General features: G+C 42.7%; 1 protein-coding gene across 1 annotated transcript in view; it reads right to left on the minus strand.

Annotated features, from left to right (window-relative positions):
• Window positions 1–3,642: 3,642 nt before the first annotated feature.
• Window positions 3,643–19,571, minus strand: part of PKP2 (plakophilin 2) — a 60,381-nt gene continuing 44,452 nt past the window's right edge. The window contains exons 7-13 of the mRNA XM_063134963.1: window positions 13,436–13,553; window positions 11,512–11,673; window positions 9,823–9,996; window positions 9,381–9,534; window positions 7,079–7,268; window positions 5,924–5,999; window positions 3,643–4,574 (exon numbers count right to left, since the gene is read on the minus strand). Coding sequence (XP_062991033.1) covers window positions 4,506–4,574; window positions 5,924–5,999; window positions 7,079–7,268; window positions 9,381–9,534; window positions 9,823–9,996; window positions 11,512–11,673; window positions 13,436–13,553 — 943 coding nt within the window. The 3' untranslated portion in view covers window positions 3,643–4,505. The remainder of the gene's footprint in view (window positions 4,575–5,923; window positions 6,000–7,078; window positions 7,269–9,380; window positions 9,535–9,822; window positions 9,997–11,511; window positions 11,674–13,435; window positions 13,554–19,571) is intronic.

Here is a 19,571-nt window from a genome sequence, read left to right on the forward strand (position 1 = left end):
TTTAGATTTTTGCTTGGGATGCAATCCCTGCACTGCTCCTGTGTATCTACTACTGCTGGATCAAGTTGGTGTCTTCCAGATTTGTTGCGCTACAGCTCCCATATTGGGTAAGGCTATGCTAGACAATGGGGAACAGAATTGCATCATCCGTTATGTTACAACCACTATCCAGGTGCCAGGGGAGATTTAAAAGGGCCATGACCACTTCATGTCTGAGACGTTCCCCAATAAAAACATATCAGAAAAGGCACCCAAAATATGGTCTCTCCTTTCCACATTGGGTTGTTCTACAGCACACATCCCAAATGTGGCGCCCTCCAGATTCTCTGGGTTCACACAACATAACAATCGAGAGTATGGGTTGTTATTCAATTGTTGTATGGGTTGTTATTCATGGGTTGTTGTGTGAACCCAGCTGTGCTAACAAACCATTAATTGTTTACCACAAACAACCCAGTAGTCACAACATAGCAACACAAGAGGAGCCAAGATGGTCCATCTAATTCAGCATTCTGTTCACACAGTGGCCAACCAGTTGTTAACCAGAAACCCATAGGCAGAACATGAGTGCAGTAGGACCTTCTCATGCATGTTTCCCAACAACTGGTGTTCATAGGTTTACTGCCTGATACTGGATGTAGCATAAATCATGGTTCACACATCACAACCCATGATTCAATGACAACCCATACTCAGGGTCATTGTGTTGTGTGAGCAACCGCAGTGCCTTTCTGGCCATGACTGAAATGAGTTGTAGTCCAAAGCATTTGGAAGATTGCTGTAAATGGAATTTGTGGTTATTTTAGTAGTTGTATGCGTTGTGATGTTGTTTGTATAGTTTGTATTGTTTTTTACCTTTCCCTGTGTGTCTTGTTTTTGTAGAAAATAAATAAAAGTATTAATTGAAAAAACACACACCAAAGCATTTGGAAGGCATCCATTTGGAAAGGCTGTTCTAGAGCTAGTGCTCATGCAATGAAAGCTACCTTTATAAAATCCACTGATATACCAATTGGCAATTTCCCTATTGCAATGGCACAAGAATTATTGCTCCGTTGTGGAGTAAGAGAAATGCAGAGTTCCATCCTGAAGCTGAGATTCATTTCAAGGGCTGGCTGATTCACATTTTAAAAGGTGTGCACCTAAAACTGTAATATACGAATGTTTGGGGGGGAAATATTTGCATCATGCAGGCATATTTATCAGCCAGCACCATGACTTGGTTGCTTCTCCCTGTCACAGGTACTGTCCACATGGTTGCAAACTTGGATTTGCTGCAATGCGAAATGTGGAAAAGCTTATGATGTGCATAAAAGCACCAGAGAGGGAACTCAAAGACTTTTCTAAAAGCATTGGCAGCTGTTAAGTAGATTTGACACATTCTCCTTGGCTCTGGCAAGGCAAGCAAAGTGCTCTGCATCGCAACAATAAACAGAGATTCACAGTAGGATAGAAAAGGTCACACCCTTTGCTGTCTTTCTTAGCTTCTTCTGGAAAGAATGCATTGTTGGGATGGGTGTGGGCAAGGCTAAATAAATACCTCCCATGCACGTACTTCTAAAAACAGTGATTGTAGTTAGGCTGAATAGCTAGCAATTAACCAAGTTGCAGGGGAGAGGCTGACCACCCCATTCCACACCAGTCAGAGAAAATGCGGGTGAGTTATGGTTGTGCAAAAGTAATAAAAAAAATTACTCAGCCCACTCTTATGAGGAGGTTCCACTCTGTGCCAGATTTACTGAAACAGAGCTACGTACTTTTCAGCCCCAGCTGTTCCATGTGATCATTACAGGGACGTCATTTAGGGTACATCCACACATGTAGTATCCCCCCAAAAGGCACCCAAGAAAACCCGAGAAAAAGCAGAGATCATCCCAGGACTCTAAAGTTTCTGAATAACAAATTCAGGTTATGGAACACAAAACCAGATTAGGTGAACAAGCTCACCAGTTCTACTTTCCTATCAGAATTGTCTTGTCTTTCCTATGAGAATTGTGTTGCCAATTTCTTCTTTTACTGACCTGGATCCTGTGCTTTTAAACAGCTGCCTGTCATACAGAAAGTTAGGAGGCGAATCTTCTCATGTCCTGGAAATGCAGTGCAAGAAAATGCTTCTCTTGCTACATTTCTGTGCAAAGGAACCTTTTAAGAAAAAATACTGGAGCGCCCTACAAAACTGCATAATCAAGAGAATGGGAACTTCCCAGGAATGCTCTTGTACAAGGTCTACAAAAAGGAATTGGGACAATACAAGATGCACTTGTGATCCTGTGCTGTCCCATTTGTTCCAATGGAGCTCACCTAGGAGAAATTTAGGTGAGAATTTCTGGCCTGATGCTTATTTTTATTCAGGGAGCACCGGCAGTTCTCCAGGGAACAAAAGATGATGAACATTTGCTTATCAGGTTGAACACTTCCTAAGATCAGCAGCATTGGAATAAAGCGTCAGCTGTTTTTATAGCCCCTGCTCCTGTGCCGTTAAGAGAAGCATGATACACGGAAATGTACAAGCTAACTTTTTTTCTTTCCTGGCATAAAGATAAAGTGATAGGAAAGGTTTTGCCTGCTTAATTCCAGAATGTCAGACTTCTGTACGGTTGCGCTATTTGTAATTGGCCTCTGCCCCTGTGACTTTAATTGCCACTTGATATGCAACAATGAGCAGGTGAGTGGTTTCATGCAATTGAGTCAATTTTTTTTTATCACTGTTAATTGCTGCAGGTCAAGCTGTTCTTAGCCTGGTTGAAAAGCTGGAAACCCAATGGCTGTTGTTCAAAGCATGGGTGAAAAGTAGGGTTGGTATTTTTTTAAACTGGTTGTTACCCCGGTTGCCTTTAACAGTAGCTCAGAGTCATTATTGGGGTCCAGATGACCCTTCTTTATGCATTTACCCCACCCCACTGCAATCTGGATTGGGACTTCAGTAAGGGGGGGGGGAGAATTAAAGCCCTCTACCTCACACATTAAGGTTTTGATCCAAATTGGGCCTGCCATACCAGCAATTTACTTTTTAAAAAAATCATTCACAAAATTGCTAATTGTATGAATGGTGTTGCGTTTAGATTGGCCCACTGCAATGATTGGGTTTGTTGGTTGTGGCTGGGTCAGAGAGTTATTTCCTGGTAAAGGTAAGTACACCAGGGACAAGGTGTGTGGGGAAAGTACCAATGCAGAACAGCCAGAACAGCTAAACACAGGTAGCCTGTTATATTTCAAGTCCTTTATGTGTTCCAAGGTTGTGTGAGAGCCCCCATGTGGGCCAGCCGCATCCCCACTTGCCCAGTGTCCATGACTGCATCATGGCCCCATACTGATGTAATCGCAGAGAGCTCCTCCATGCAAGGGGGATGGGGGGATGCCAGCCAAATTAGGATCAAGCCCCTTCCCCGCCGCTAGGAGTTCTTTGTGTGTATGCTGATACATGTTGTTCATCCCTTCTCATGTGGGCTGAATTTGTAGATGGTGGAGGGCTGTGATTATTGTGCATGTTGCTGGTAGATAGTAGCCGTGCTCCCCGCTCACAAGTTCTTGGAGTGCATGAGGGTGGTGGTGGTCATCTGAACCTCCATATTAGCAGGTGATCATGTTATCGCCATTTCTGCACATCAAACTACTGTTAAACACTATAGGAGCGAGCCAGGATATTTTATTTTTCTGGTCAGCTGTTAACCCTAAGTAAAAGGGAAGAAATAATCATAAGGCAAACGTAATGTAAAGTAGCAATTTTGCCTTGCTTGAATCTTCAAGCTGAAAAGTCTTGTGCTCTAGTGAACTCACGGTGAGGATGTCTAAAATAAATACAGAAAGCTAATCTCAAGTTTGTGGTCATTTTAAAAATAATTCATTCAGTACATTCTTTCAATTCCACCTTGCTAGAAAATTAGGGTTTGGCAAACACACATGGATGAGACAATGACAACTGGAGCATTATGCTAAAAAATTACAAGCCGGAAAAATCTCTTGTTTCAAGATGAGTCTATAGAAAATCGGCTTGCATATTCATATTCAAAAGATTGGCAGAAATGCCTGTAGACTAGAGGCAGTTTTGCATGAAGCACTGATTAGTAGAAAGTTTAGCAAAAACAAAACACACAAAAAGGTTCAACAGGAATTCCCAACTTCCATCTTCTTTGGTTATTAGTTTCTCATAATACAAAACAGCGATATTGATGTCCAAAGGCTGGTTGTCCCAGACTGGGTCGATATAATGTGTAAAATTGTTGTTAGGATCAGACTTCATACTAAAATTATTTATTAGTTGCAACTTTGGTTGCCTCAAGATTTGCAAATGAGCCTTGAGTTCAAAAGGAGCGAGAAGCAGTGGCATAAGGCAGATAATGGGTGCGTGTGTGTGCACACTTTCTCCTAGTCATCCATTGTAAATATAAAACCAGTCTCCCTTGGAAGATGCTGCACAGTTCTTGCTGGTGAATCGATGTGGAAGGTATGGCTGCACCAATTTCCATACAGTCTCATCAGTCCCGAAGGTCCTTGTAGCCCGCTTTTCAGTCTTTCAGTGAATTGTAGGCTCTTAATGTCCGGTTATTGATGAAATCGGTCTTCTTAAAGTTAGCCTTTAAATTAAAAGCAAATAAAAAATAAAAGAGATAATTAAGAATAATTCTTAACAGAGAAGGTCTTAAGACACAACAGCCAGTTATCAGGCATATTAAAGTTGAAATCCATAGTCAATTGAAGCTGGTGTGTATGTGTATAATATTCTAAAAATGATAGATTATACTCTTGCAAGAAACTAGAAACTCCTTGTCTGCAGCAATTTAGTTGTTTTTCAGATCCTTATTCTTTTAAAGTTGCTTTATATGCCAGTGTTAGAATATCTATCTATTTACAGGAAAAGCAAGTTTTGGCATTTGCTTTAGGCCCCATCTTGAGTACTGGGCACCACATTTCAAGAAGGATGCAGACAAGCTGGGGGCGGGCAGAGGAGGGCAATGAGGATGATTAGGGGTCTGGAAGCAAAGCCCTATGAGGAGAGACTGAAAGAACTGGGCATGCTTAACCTGGAGAAGAGAAGACTGAGGGGAGACATGATAGCACTCTTCATGTACTTGAAAGGCTGTCACACAGAGGAGGGCCAGGATCTCTTCTCGATCATCCCAGAGTGCAGGACACGAAATAATGGGCTCAAGTTAAAGGAAGCCAGATTCCGGCTGGACATCAGGAAAAACTTCCTGACTGTTAGAGTAGTATGACAATAGAACCAATGGCCTAGGGAGGTTGTGGGCTCTCCCATAATAGAGGCCTTCAAGATGCAGCTGGACAGCCATCTGTCAGGGATGCTTTAAGGTGGATTCCTGCATTGAGCAGGAAGTTGGACTCAATGGCCTCAAAGGCCCCTACTGACTCTACTATTCTATGATTCTATAAGTAAACAGTGTTGCAATACTGCAAATTCTGGATCCCAGAGGGACGTAACCAAATGCAATATGAAACAATATTTTTAATAAAGCAAATGGCAAAACAGGGATAAATACATATTCTTTAATTTCTGTGAAATATTTTCGCTTCCACCTTCACTAACAGCCACTGATGAAGGCAGGAACCAAATCAATAAATAAAATAATAATAGAAATTAAAGAACACACACACACAGAGCTTTAAATGAATGTGGATCTGAAGGAAAGGCTAAACTAATACAGGCCAGCAGGGAAAATGCGGTATTATTTGTGAAAGCAAAAGAAAAGGCCTTTCCCATGTGTATATTTGTGTTATTCTGCTATACCACAGTGTCATCTAGAGGTTATATAGTGGAAATGCTATTCATGTAATGCTTTGATGTCAATTTTGTGACGAGACCAAATAGAGATACAGTGTAAGAGACTTGTGTAGAAAAGCTCACGGAAAGATAAACCCAAGTTTTTAGGCATTTTAAAAATAGTTCCAAGGTATTCTGCTAGCTTACCTTTTTGTAGGCATTGTGGAGGTCAGCGTGAGACCATAAAGAATACATGAGGATGGAAGCAGCTTTACCAGCTTTGCTGAAGAGGGGAATAATAAACAACAATTATAATATGCATTATTTATAAAGCTCCTCAAAAGGTTACGTGCTGTGCGACAATGTAGTTAAATAGAACAAACTGCCTGCAGGCTTACAACGTAAAAGAGGAAGAAAATAAACATTTTCAAACTCTGTTTAAACCTCCTCTGGGACAAAATCCTTCCCTAGATACACTTTCCACTGCAGAATTTATACATAAGTAGATCTATAACATAGTCGTTTTAGGACATTGTAACCTGAACAGTAATAAACTATGATCCTGTTCCGTTGACTTGCTAAGCCACAACGGTTAAGCATTTTGAGATAAACATTATGGCTTAGCATGTCATATGAACCATGATTTAGTGTGTTGTGTGAACCATTCCTAATCTGGTGGTTACATAACCACAGTTTAAACACGCTCAATAACCATTTGCTGCAAAAAAGGGTTAGCAGCCTAGCCATGGCTTAGCATGTTGTCTGAAAAGGCCCAACGTCCCCATTTTCAGCGACTTATCACTCATAGCAGAGGACTATGTTTTGCTCTCACAAAATGGCTGCCATAGGGAGAGCCCTTGCCCATTCACAAAATGGCTGCCATGTTAGCCATGGTCTATCACAAACACCCATTTCCCAAAAGTCGAACCACTAAGACTAAAAGAGTAGTAACCTGCCCAAGAACCTAAGTAAAGAAAGAGGCAGGGTCTGTTCTGAAAGACAACAGCCATTTGGACATAAAGGAAGATGATACTGGAGGGCAGCATTTTGCTTTGTAGCATTCCAGCCTTCAAATAAAATAACTATCAGGATGGCAGGGACCTTGGTGGGTGACAAGATAAATTTCTGTGCGCACGTTGCGCCCATAAGCACCTTGTTGGAGACACCAGCAGTAAGGAAACATAAACCAGGAAAAATACCCGAAATGGGCTGCAGAATTGCTCAGAATGAGACACACCAAGTGGCATCCTGAAACAAGATATTTCTCTGGTATTGCAGGGATACTGTACTGGGAGTCCTGGACTTGTGCTAAGACACCTGCTTAGTTTGTGCCTTCTAGGGGCATACATGAAAACAGCCCACCTGTCACTTGTGCTGATGTTCATAACCTTAGAGATGCCATCAGAGTTCAAGAGAAGCCGAGCATTCTGGGAGCTGCTCTGAGTCAGGTTGTATAAAGCATAGCAAGCAGATGCTGTAGTCTCATTGGCCACCTCAGATGTCGGGGCAGAATCCGGAAGTATGGAAACCAAATCAGGCAAGACCTCTCTTGCTGGAAGATGAATATGACATTTTGCAAGTTTATTCCATAAAAACCTTATGAGATAGGTTACTACTGTTTTCATTGGGATGGGCCCAGAGGTTCTCTTTCTCTGGTGGGAGGAGTCCTTCTGTTGGAGGAAAAGAATCCTTGGACAACTCAATGTTGTCATTTTGATTGATTAATTAGGCATTCCTATCTCACCATTCAGCTTAAACCTATTTGCACTTGACGACTGTTTAAGAATTCTTATATAGAATATGGTAGTGTAATGCTTGTTAGTAGAGATCTACTGGGTTGATTTTGCTCATTTTTGTTTTCAACTAAAGTTTGGGCAGTATAGACGTGCAGAAAATTTTGAAAGCTGGAAAAAGTTCAAAGCTCAAGCTTTAATAGCAATTAATTTCCTTCAGGCCAAACAGACAGGGCAGCCCCTCCACCAGCAAGATGATAGACAGCCGTGCTTGGCCAATTAGTGTGGTGTGAGGGCAGTCCCCAGGTATAGTTGCGCGGGTAGGCTGTCACCGCCAGCGAGGAAGGAGACAGAGGCAGGCAATCGGGGCGTGCGAGGGAGGGGGGTGGGGTCGCATTACATGTGAATTTTGGAGGGGATTTACTATGCATGAGCTACATTTGCATTATTCATGAGCCCCTCTACGGTAAGGGGACTGAGGGACAAAAATGCAGAAAAGAAGCAGGACTACTAGCGCCCATGACCGCCTGGGCTCTACACTAGTAACAATAAAATGCCCAAGGTCACACTACCCAGTATTAAACAAAGAATCTCTTGCATTCAAGTTCAACTCATGCATTGGACCAGATCCTTAGGGTGGGTTTACACAACTGTGTTTATTACTCCATGGCTGCAAGGAAAAGTGACTACTTGTATCTGTAGTTCAAATCTTATGTGCAACAAGGGATCAGGATCATGCTAGAACACTATGTCCCCCCAACCCCCATAGCTTACTCTGACATGTGTGTTGAGTTTAGTATTTGCACAGAGACATAAACATGCAGAAATCAAGGTGTGCAGTCCTGATCTGTGCAATCAGTATATTGCAAACTCATGGTGTACAGATATGCTTTCTGCAGAGGGAGAGGCGGCTAACAAATTATTATTATTATTATTATTATTATTATTATTATTAATAATAATAATAATAATAATAATAATAGTAGAATCAAGTGACTCGATTCGTGTGATCTGAACACCTTGATTTTACACAGGTTCTATGGCTCTATGTGCAAAGGTTAAAGACCCTGTGCAAAGGTTAAATCCAACATATGAACACCAAGTAGGGTCAGGGCAAGCATGGTATAGGGTGAAAGTCTATACTGTACCAATGTGATTCTGCGCAAACTATACAGTGTGTAGGATTTGAATGTTGTCAGAAAAGAGCCACCACAGATTAAACACCACACACAGCTTTTGTAGCATCTCAAACATTGGCGCGCCTAGGGCTGAACGTGGGAACCAGAGTGCAGGGGCCCACAGCCCAGCACCCCCACCCCAAAGGACCACTAGTGAGTGGCAAGTGATGAGAGCAGTGGCAAGCAAGCCTAGAGTTAGCCCCCAGGCCTGCATGGGCAGGCTGGAGCACCCTGAGAGAATGGCTGTGCTCACCGCAGTATCCTTTCTTATTTTAAAGGACACTTTCGCATCAGAGGGCGCCCAGCCGGCTACGTACATCATTGCAGGTGCTCATTATTATTGCTTTAAAAATATGTTATTCCCGTCTACAACCAAATGTTTCTTATTCCTTTTGAATGTATTTAGCACTAGCGAGGCAGAAGTGAATTCCATATTATTCCTGTAGTCGTTTAATTGAGTGTAAGGTGCAAAAGTGCACATGCTCAGATTATCTTCTTTATTGGGTTGTCAACAGTTTGCTCATTGGTTTACTCTAAGCAGTTGTGAAGCAAGAAATAAGGGGGGTAGGGGGAGGAGAGAAGAGAAATGTTAATGTGAGCATTTATTGAGGTAAAACTTTATTATTACAATTACAGTTGGACAGCATTTAACTAACTCAACACTGGGGATACACTACCTCGCACTTCTCATCCATCCATCCATCCATCCATCCATCCCTGAAATAATTTTGGTCAGCCGTTGTGTATATTTACCAATTTCATTTTGCAGGGAGGTGTTACGAGACAAGTTCCTCAGCAGGGAGACCGCCGTCTTGGTAACGCTTGAGCTGCTCACATACAGCATGTTCCGAATGATTGGGAGGCCATTTGCCTTCTTGATAATGATTTGGGCTACCCCAAATGGCATCTGTCAGAAAACACATACAGCTTTCAGGCTTGGTGAAATCACCAGCATCTGCAATGCATTCTTTTCTTTCAGACAGATGATGATAATGATGAAGTCCATTGATTGAAGACTTGTTGAAGCATGTACACACCACAAGCTTAAACTGGTTTAAAAGACATCTCCTCTCCCTTGGGATGATTGTGATAGGGGAAAGGGATTCCCCTTTCCTATCAAACTACAATTCCTAGGATTTGGGGAGGTTTGAATGGAAGGAGAAACAGAAAGAGGACACTCTCTCAGCATACTTACTGGTCCACTGCCAGCCGTGAGGTTCTGTAGCGCTCCCAGGGATGCTTCCTGAGTATAGTTCCTTGTGCTTTTTGCTATTAAGGACAGATATATCCTGATCAGGGTGGAATGCCAGAGTGTTTCCACACCTCTGGGGACGCTCTTTTCCTCAGGCAGCGGCAGGTCCTGTTGCCTCTAAACATGCAAACAGATTAAACGATCAGAAACGGAGCTGTTAAAACCCCCTCAAGGCCAGCCGAAAGAAGTCCGGCTTTGTCCAGCCTGAAACAACCCCAAATGAGTTGGAATAGCTTTCTCTAAATCATCACTGCTGAGTGAAGCTCAGCAGGGGCTGACTTCCCTGTAAGCCCCTGCTGTAGCAGCCATGTGAAAGCCAACATCCCACTGATGAGGACTAGAGAAGATAGAAGATTACTGCAGCGACTGATGAACTGTGACTATGAATTGGCTGGTTTTATTTGCCTTCGCCAGGGGTGCGGAACCACTTTCGGTCCAAGGGTATTATTCTACTTCGGACAACAACAACAACAACAACAATTATATTATATTAATTTATTTCCGCCTCTCCCTCTGGATCGAGGATGGGAACAACATAGAATACAAAATATTATAAAATACATAAAACTGATTAAAATGTATAAAAACTAATACATTATTAAAATAACAGCCAGACATCTTAGAATTCGACTGGGTAGGCCTGCCGAAGAGATCAGTCTTTATTGCTTTTTTATATTCAGGAAGACTATTGATTTGGTAGATCTCTCCTGGCATGCTTTTCCACAGTCTGGGAGCGGCAGCAGAGAAGGTCCTCTGGGTAACAGTTCTTAATCTAGTTTTTGCTGGTTTACGTCTCAGGGGCCACAATGCGGTGGTGGGAGGGGCCAAAAGGGAAGGGGTGTGGCCAAATGGGTGTGGCCACACCTCCAAATACCAGCATATTTTAAGCTTAAAGCTCTTATTGCTGATAACTAAACATTGCAGGAGTGAAAAGCAACAGCCCACTTGGGATCTTGACCCGGCTCACTGCTGACCCGCGGCCCACAACTAATTCCCAGTGTGGGAATTTTCTCTTGAAAGAAAAAAGGTTTCCCACCCCTGCTGTATGGGTTGAGGATCCATCTATATAATATAAACTAGTTGTTGCATGCGCTAAGCTCTCTGAGCAGAGCGGGCTAGACATCAAAATAAACTGAGTAACAGATTATGAATGATAATTGTGCATGGACATGTTTTATGATATGTTCTTCTTTTCTTCTCCTTTCCACCTGTCTTTTGTAGTCCCCCCTTTTTGTTTTGTTTTGTTATTGTTGTATTTGCTGATAAATGTAATACTAATGTCGTAATAACTTTCAGAGCAATCCTGAGTGAGGCTCGGCGGAGGAGTAAGAAGGCAGATCGTATAGTAGTTCAACTTCCCTGCTGAAATACAGGACAGTCTGCTCACCTGCACCCTTTGCTCCCTACAGTTCAAGAAATGGAACACATCATCTCTCTGTAGGAAGAACTGTGTGGCAGGAGAAGACCTCAAGCTGGAGCAGATGCTTCCAGAAAGCACCGCTAGGGGTTCTCTAGGAATTCTGGCAGATGTCTTTCCCAGTATTACTTGGGAGATGCTGAGGATTGAACCCACAACCCTCTGCATGCAAAACATGTGCTCTACTGCTGAGCCTTTCGTCAACCCATCATTACCTCTTTGGCTTTCCTGCTCCTTGTTCCGAAGCATCCAATGGGGTTGTCGTTGGAAGGGACATTTCTCCTTTGCATGTAGATAGTCTGGGTGTAACTGCTAGGGAGCTCAGACTCTAATTGGTAGGAGAGATTATGAAGAGTGCACACACAGTTCTCTGTGGCCTGAAAGAAGGAAGCAACGTACATTATTCTGGCTGTGTAAATAACTGGAAGAGACAAGTAAAGACCTGTAATGCACTTTAGGGCTCTTTGTAAATTGTGGATCATTGCACTATTGTCTTGTTTTTCTCCAATACCAGTTGAGGGGTGGGGGGGGGAAGGTGCCCTCAAAAACATTCAGGTTAGCTTTGGATTCCTGCCCAAGTAGGGGGTACTGTTTTTTTTTTGTTTTTTTAAAAAAATCACTCCCTGCAACCAATGAAAATGATGAGCATTTTGAAACCATTTTAAACCTGTAAAATCCACCAGATTTGCCATTTAGGATTAGACCTTAAAGCTATCTTAAAAAATGAAATTTCTTGAATTGAAAGTATGAATCTTTTGAAAGTTCACAAAGAGGACAATCCAGTCCTTGTATTTCTTTTTTAAAATAGCTTTGTAATGTTGGCTTGCTCTATGTTAACAATTTGTCATGAGAGGGTGAACTAATTTATTTTTTTAAGCTATAAGTTCATTAAGTGATCAAAAGGTCAGTTTAGCAAATGAAGTTACAGACAAATTTATTTTGGAATACAGATTTGCACAAATAATGAACTGATGATGGATCCAACGAGAATAAATCACAAACTTCCTAAAGAAAGTGTGCAAAGCCATATTAGGCTGCTTGTTTCCTTGAAGCAATAGAAATATTTGATTAAGGAATTCATTTTTGTAATAATGACAACAAAGTGAATGTGATGGGTGTTGGCGGTCATATGGTATGTTTTTTCTACTAGAAAGCAGTTGCGCATAAGAAAGAACATGAAAATGCTGTCTTGCTTGCTGTTTCTCAAAACCTGTGGACCATTGGCATGAAGCACAACTTCTGCAATCAAAGCAAACAGAAGACATGGTCATGTGTGCTTTGGGACCTTTTTGATCCTGGCTAGAGCAGATGTGTTTGGATGTCATGCTAAACTGTGGTTTAGTGAAATGTGAATGATCCAAATTATATCATAGGCTCACATGCTCCCCACAATTGATCTCTTCCTCCTGCATGGCTGCATGGTGGAGTTTGGAAGTGTTTGCTTCTGCTTTTAGTCAACTGTGGTTTGTCATATGATCTGGACTAATAAACTGTGGTTGAGATTAACTATGGTTAATTTCAAACATACTAATTCCAAACCACTGTTTTTGAAAGCTGGCTTGTTTGAACTAACCACACTTAAGATTAACTACAGTTCTAGAAAAATACTGGGTCTAGATGATATGGGAAGCTGTGGTTAAACAAAAGTGGAAGTGAATGCTTCCGAACTCCTCCTTCCAGCTGCATAGAAGGGAGGGGAGAGCGGAATGTGAAATCTCAGGAGGAGGCTAGGCTCAATTGATGTTTTGCTAAACCATAGTTTAGTGTCTGGAGCTAGTTGGAGGAAACCCAAATTCAAATTCAGTCTGAACCTATTGGGTGGCGTTGGGCAAGTTACTATCTGCTAAATATATGAACACAGGAAGTTGCTTTATACCAGCCCAGATCTTTGGTCCATCCAACTGCTGGTGGATCTTCAGCATCTCATATGAAGAAGCTTCTCCCAACCCCTCTACCTGAGATCTTTTTATGCTTGCACCAAGTCTGGGCTTTACTATGAGCTATGGCAAACTCACAGGGTTATGACATGGATAATATGATAGGAAGGATATTAACCCACCTTAAGGGCAGCGCCAGGAAGACATTTCCACAGTGTTCCCTATTCTAGATCCAGAAAACCTGTTCATTTGGAAGAGTTACCTTATCATCTGGTTGGTGGTCCGCAGTGGTTCCTTGGATATAGTACACGAGTGATTCAATCAGCCCATTACATTCTCTCATCTTTTTCCTCCCCTCAGGGCCAGAAGAGCTCATGTTTCTGTTAAAAAGGAATTACACTGGGTTACAAGAATATTATACATCAGAGACGGGCTTTTGCTTATGTATCAGAGAATAGTTTAAAGATCGGAGGGAGCACATGCTGAGTAGATATACCTATGTCTGAAGATGCATAAAAATGTAATGCCATTGGATAGAGATTGGGAACCTCCAGTCCACTGGCCAAATGAAGACATCTGGGCCTCTCAATCCAGTCCTTCACACACACACCCAGCTACACCCCTCTTTAGCCCCGCTCTGGGTTCTTGAGATTATTTGCTCTGTCCCCCCAACCACAAAGCGGACGGAGTAGGCATCATTCAAAAAGAGTCATTCCCCCTCTCTCACACGGAATGCCTCTTCTAAGATGCTGGGTTGGATCCCAATTTATGCTGGATCTGGTTGAAGTGGGCTTCCCCTCCTCCCCCTCCTTTCCACAGCAGCCCCTCTAGCTCCCCGAAAAGGTGACACAGGAGATGCTGCTGAATGGGATGCGCTGTTGGGTGGGAAGGAGGGGGGAATCCCCCAAAATTGGGTGGGCAGACTGCTTTGCGTGCATTGATGGCACAATTTACATGGGTGACAGATGTGTGCATTCAACAGGAAGCCTGATCCGATGAAGAATTAAGTATACTTAAGTTCATTGAAATCAATGGGCTCACACACACCCTGCCTAAGATTGAGTTGCTAAATAAATTATAGAACAGGTTGTAATTCAAGCAAATGCTGTTGTGTCCTGTGTGAAGAGTATGCTTATCCTGAGCCAAGCCCCTTTACATAATTCACACAGTTCCACTGTCCTACAGAGGAAAATGACCAGAAGACTGACGATACCATCTAGCACCAGCTGCCTGAGGCAGATGCCTCGCTCTGCCTAATGGTAGAGCCAGCCCTGCTACGAGAAATTGTACTCAACACGGCTCACAATCTAAGACCAACAATACAAATAAAACAAGGAGGAAATGATTAAAAAAGCAGCCACTTAAAACACTGTAAAAGAACCCAAAAGCCCCTCTGGAATGAAACAGACTTCTTTGCAGGTTGCAAAGCAGGCAGTGGCGATACAGTTGTTCCTCCCTGGGGAAGCTATTCTACAATCTGGGCACTGCAATGAAGAAGGCCCTCTCTCTTGTGTTCTCTCACCACAGCTCAGACAACAAGGGGATACCGAGGGAAGGCCCTGAATTGGAACAGAGTTCTTGGGCAGGTTAGTACGGGAAGAGATGGTTCCAGAGGAAGTGGTTCCGGGTTGTCCAAGGCTTTAAGGTCATCTGGAATTGACCCAGGAAATAAAGTAGCAATCAGTGAAAATATGAAGGATCAGAGTAATATGGTCTGATCTCCTGGGCTATAGCTAAAATGCTGGTGACTGTATTCGCTACCGGGCCAGATTTAAGATTCTTGTACTAGTGTACAAAGCCCTAAACAGCTTGGGACCAGGATACTTGGTGCCTTCTCTCCTATCAACTTGCCCAGTCACTGAGGTCATCACATGGACCTGCTGTCTGACTGGAATGCACCAGGGGAAGAGCCTACAATGTGATGGCTCCTGTCCTATGGAATTTCCTGCTTTGGGAGGTGAGGCAGGCACCAACTTTGTATTCCTTCTGGCACCTCCTGAAAACGTCATCGTTCCAGGAAGCTGTCCCTTAATGACCAGCCGCAGTTTTATTTGCACTGTTGCTTTTAAAAATGTACTTTTAATGTATTTTTATTCTGCTTTTATTAGATTTGTCCACCGCTCTGAAATTCTTGAATGGGGAGCGATATATATAATAAATATTTTGGACCAATTCAGGGCCTAACTATATGTTATGCTACGTTAAATGGGTCACGTAGCAACGTCAGGGTTATTGTTTTAGTGAATGCTAAGCCAAACACATTTTTAATTGGGTCTGCAGCACACAGGGAGAGGGGGTTTTAAGCCTTCCCTATCTCATCATGATCCCATTTATAGGGTGGCCATATATTTTGACAATTGAAGAACCTGCCAGAAGACTGACCTCTCTTTGAAGGGCTGACCAGCCCAAGTCTGGTTTAAAGATAAAGAAGCATAAAAAGGAAGAACTGGACCTGGACGTTGCACTGGGACAGCAGGCTGAGCAAGGCACATGGAGCACCTGGCCACAGTCTTCTACACTATGATGGGATGGACTGGTTTTAATTTTTGTAAACTGCCCAGAGAACTTAGGCTATTGGGCTGTATAAAAATGCAATAAATAAATAAATAATAAATATTTAAATTATAATAATTATTTCTAAATTTGCCCCTATACCCATACGTTAGCGTATGTAAATATTATGCAAAGGGGTGTCCTCTTTTTTTCGGTGATGCATGTCCTCTTTTGGGACGATTCACAACTGGCCACCTTAGATCTCAACAACATCAAAAAACTCCCTGCACTGCAAATAGCGATAGGGGGAAAAAGGGCTTCCAATGGGAGCTTTTTTTCTATCACTATTTGAAGAGCTGAGGTGGTGCCAGCAGTCAAGATTATTATTTATTATGGCTGTAGCCCGAATAAAAACTGCCCCCTGCCGAGTATTAATTGTCTTTTAAAATCCTGGCATCGCTGCAAGCCACCCATTTCTTATGTTTCTTAACTGTCTAGTTCATTCCTGCCACAGCCTGAGACATTTTGCTCTCTTGCCCCTATAAGCTCCCAGATCATTGCTGACGTGTGTTTTTTTATAAAAAAGTGACTCTGCTCTGTTTTACTGAGATATGACTATGCTTGAAAGAATACATTCCCCCCCTTTCATTAGTCTGCAAGCTCTGTTGACAGTAGCCTGTTTGCAACAGCCTTGCTTGTGCATACAGAAATAGTTTCGTGGGTACGTGAGAGCTAAATAAAACAAAAGCGATAAGGGTGGAATTTTCAACACCACTGCTTGAACTGGGCAGTTTTCGAAACGGAGTTTGTAGCTGCAGCTAACGGCAAACGGCCGTCGCTAGATGTTGTACAAACAATGCTGGATTGTCGCTCGGCCCAAAGACTGTTGTGTCTTCCCCGCCCAGGGACAAGCGATGGAAACGCATTGTGTATTTCAGATGCAATTCTGCTTTCAAGGCTTTCAGGAGAAAATAAATCTACCCGCTTCTTTTCGGAAACACACTTTGGATGTGTATACCTGCACGAGTGTGCTGACGATATACATTGCTTCTCTCCTATTCACTGCATTAGATTCCTCTTTGATTTCACGCTGCTACTTAGAGCAAGCTGCTACTTAGAGCAGAACAACATGTTACTGTGGCAAACACATGTTCTCCAATCCATGTTTGCCAACACCAAGGCAGTTATACTTGGCAGGGGGGCATTTGCAGAAGATGGAATTGGAAGAAAGAGAGAGCAAAAATAATATGAAGGAAAGGAGGAGGAGGAGTTGCAAGAGGATACAGATATGGGGTGTTCTGGGAGGGGTGCTTAACTAGGGTGACCATATGGAAAAGAGGCCAAAAAGGATGGGGCCAAAGGGGATAAAGGCAAAAATATCAACTAGCCATAGGAGAGGGGTTTCAGCCAGTTAGGGAATGGGGAAAAAACCCTAGGGTGACCCTATGGAAAGGAGAACCGGACTCCTGTAACTTTAACAGTTGTCTAGAAAAGGGAATTTCAGCAGGTGTCATTTGCATGCGTGCAGCACCAGGTGAATTTCCCTCTTCAACACACCCGTTAAAGCTGCAGGAGACCTGCCCTCTTTTGAAAGGATGAATGTTTAAATGAACCCACACACATTTTAAAGGCAGACAGGCCACCTCATGATGTAGGGATGAATAAGACTGACAGCTGAAATGTGGGTTGAATTTACTAGTATGCACATATATCATGCAAGCTGCAAAACTGGACTCGTGTTATGGTGAAGAACCTGCTTTGAGTGCTCCTAAAGTTTTACATCTGTTATTCAATTCAGCAGCTGGAAGGTGGCATGTAGCTCCCAGGCTCTCCTGGCACGGAGGCACTTCTCTGGCAACAGAACAGAGACATTGGGATCTGACATCTGCACATGAGAAAGCGAGCAGGACGTCCTTTGTGCAAATCTGCTTGTTAGACAGCTGCAGCAAGAACATTTCTAGGAGGAAAGCACCCCCCACCTCCAGTGCCTGTGAATGGATATTTCATGCTAAAGGGAAGATAAAGATCCTTTAGTGTTCATAGTGGAACAGAGAATCTTGTGTTGGGAAACCAGGTCACCTATGCTGTAATAGACACAAACCATAGAAAAGCAAAATGTCAACTGAGTACTTGGTACGATAGAATGTCTCAGGGAGGGAGATGATTTTGCTTCCCAAATGACTCTCAGGTAGTGAAGCAAGCTTAGGAGCAAGAGACTGCACTTTCAGACGGCTGATATTAGCACTTCTCGTATTGGTTTACTACTGGTACTACTGCTTGAAGAAACCCTATGGAGAGCCAGTGTACTGTACTGGATTAGGACCAAAGAGACTCCAGCTCAAATGCTCATTCTTGGGCCAGCTATTATCTCTTGGCTTAATCTACATAAGAGAAGGGAATGTAGAGCACATGCCTTACATAAAAACATTGGAAACTGCCTTATACTGAGTCAGACCATTGGTTCATCTAACCCAGTATTGTCGACACAGGCTGAATTTTTCCAGCCCTACTAGGAGGTAACAGGGATTAAACTTGGGAGCTTTGCATGCAAAACATGTGCTCTACCTCTGAGACACGGCCCCTACACATAGAAAATCCCAGGTTCAATCTCTGGCACTTCTTCTTAAAAGGATTAGGTAGCTGGTGATGTGAAAGACCTCTGCTGGATACCTGATGCTAGTCAAAGTCCACAATGACCCTGTTCAGATGACACACTAAGCCATGGTGGTAAAGCATTTTGAGCTACACATTATGGCTTGGTATATCGTGTGAACCATAGTGTGTCGCATGAACCATTCCTAACAATGGTGGCTACATAACCATGGTTTAAATATGCTCACTACCCATTTGCTGCAAAAGGGTTAGCATCCTAACCCTGGCTTAGCATGTCATCTGAACAGGGTCAATGTTGGGCTAGATGGACAAATATAATGCATCATCCTATACTTCACGGCTGTAGTGCTCACACGTAATCAGTAACAGGTAGGAGTTAATTTATCACTGAATATCCACCATCCTGGGACAGGGTCTCTAATGGTGCAATCCTATGCATGTTAGGACAGAAAAGAAGTCCTATAACTTCCAGCATTTCCCAGCCAGCTGGCTGGGGAATGCTGGGAGTTCCAGGATTTCTTTTCTGTCCTAACATGCATAGGATTGTGCCCTAAATCAGCCTTCCTCAACCTGGTGCCCCCCAGATGTTTTAGACCACAACTTCTAGCATTCCTGACCATTGACCATGCTGGCTGGGGCTGATGGGGATTGAAGCCCATAACATCTGGAGGGCACCAGGTTGGGGAAGACTGCTCTAAATAGTTTTCCCCTGGACAAAAATGGTTGGGTATAATGTCCTTTGAAAAAGCGGCGTTTGTCCTCCCTTGTGCAATGGAAAGGATTATAATACGTCCTTCATTGTCAAAGGGGAAACTGAAGAGCAGTGCTCAAGGGGCAACTTGGTCCATGGAGGCCACAGCTAGACCTAAGGTTTATCCTGGGATCATCCAGGGTTTGCCCCTGCCTGAGCACTGGATCCCCTGTGTGTCACCCAGATGAACAGGTTTTACCCCTGGACGATCCAGGGATAAACCTTAGGTCTAGCTATGGCTGGATAGTAATAAGTGAAACACTTTAGGTTTTTTACTTTGAAGAAGAAACCATAGAATTAATCACTACCACCTAATTCTATATTGATAGTCATTAACAGTAAACCAGAATCCTTTCTCTCTCTTCTCTCTCTCCCTACTCTCTCTCTCTCTCCATTTGTTTAGTTTTCCATGTATTTTAAATTTTTCTAATTTATCTTTTGCCCAGGGGAGTTTACAAAAATCTATCGAAACACAATTATAACTTAATAATATTTGTAAATGAATAGTGTAGATTTTTATATTCCTCACTGCAAGTGAGGA

This window comes from Elgaria multicarinata, chromosome 9, assembly GCF_023053635.1.
Source record: "Elgaria multicarinata webbii isolate HBS135686 ecotype San Diego chromosome 9, rElgMul1.1.pri, whole genome shotgun sequence".
In the NCBI taxonomy this organism is placed as follows: domain Eukaryota; kingdom Metazoa; phylum Chordata; class Lepidosauria; order Squamata; family Anguidae; genus Elgaria; species Elgaria multicarinata.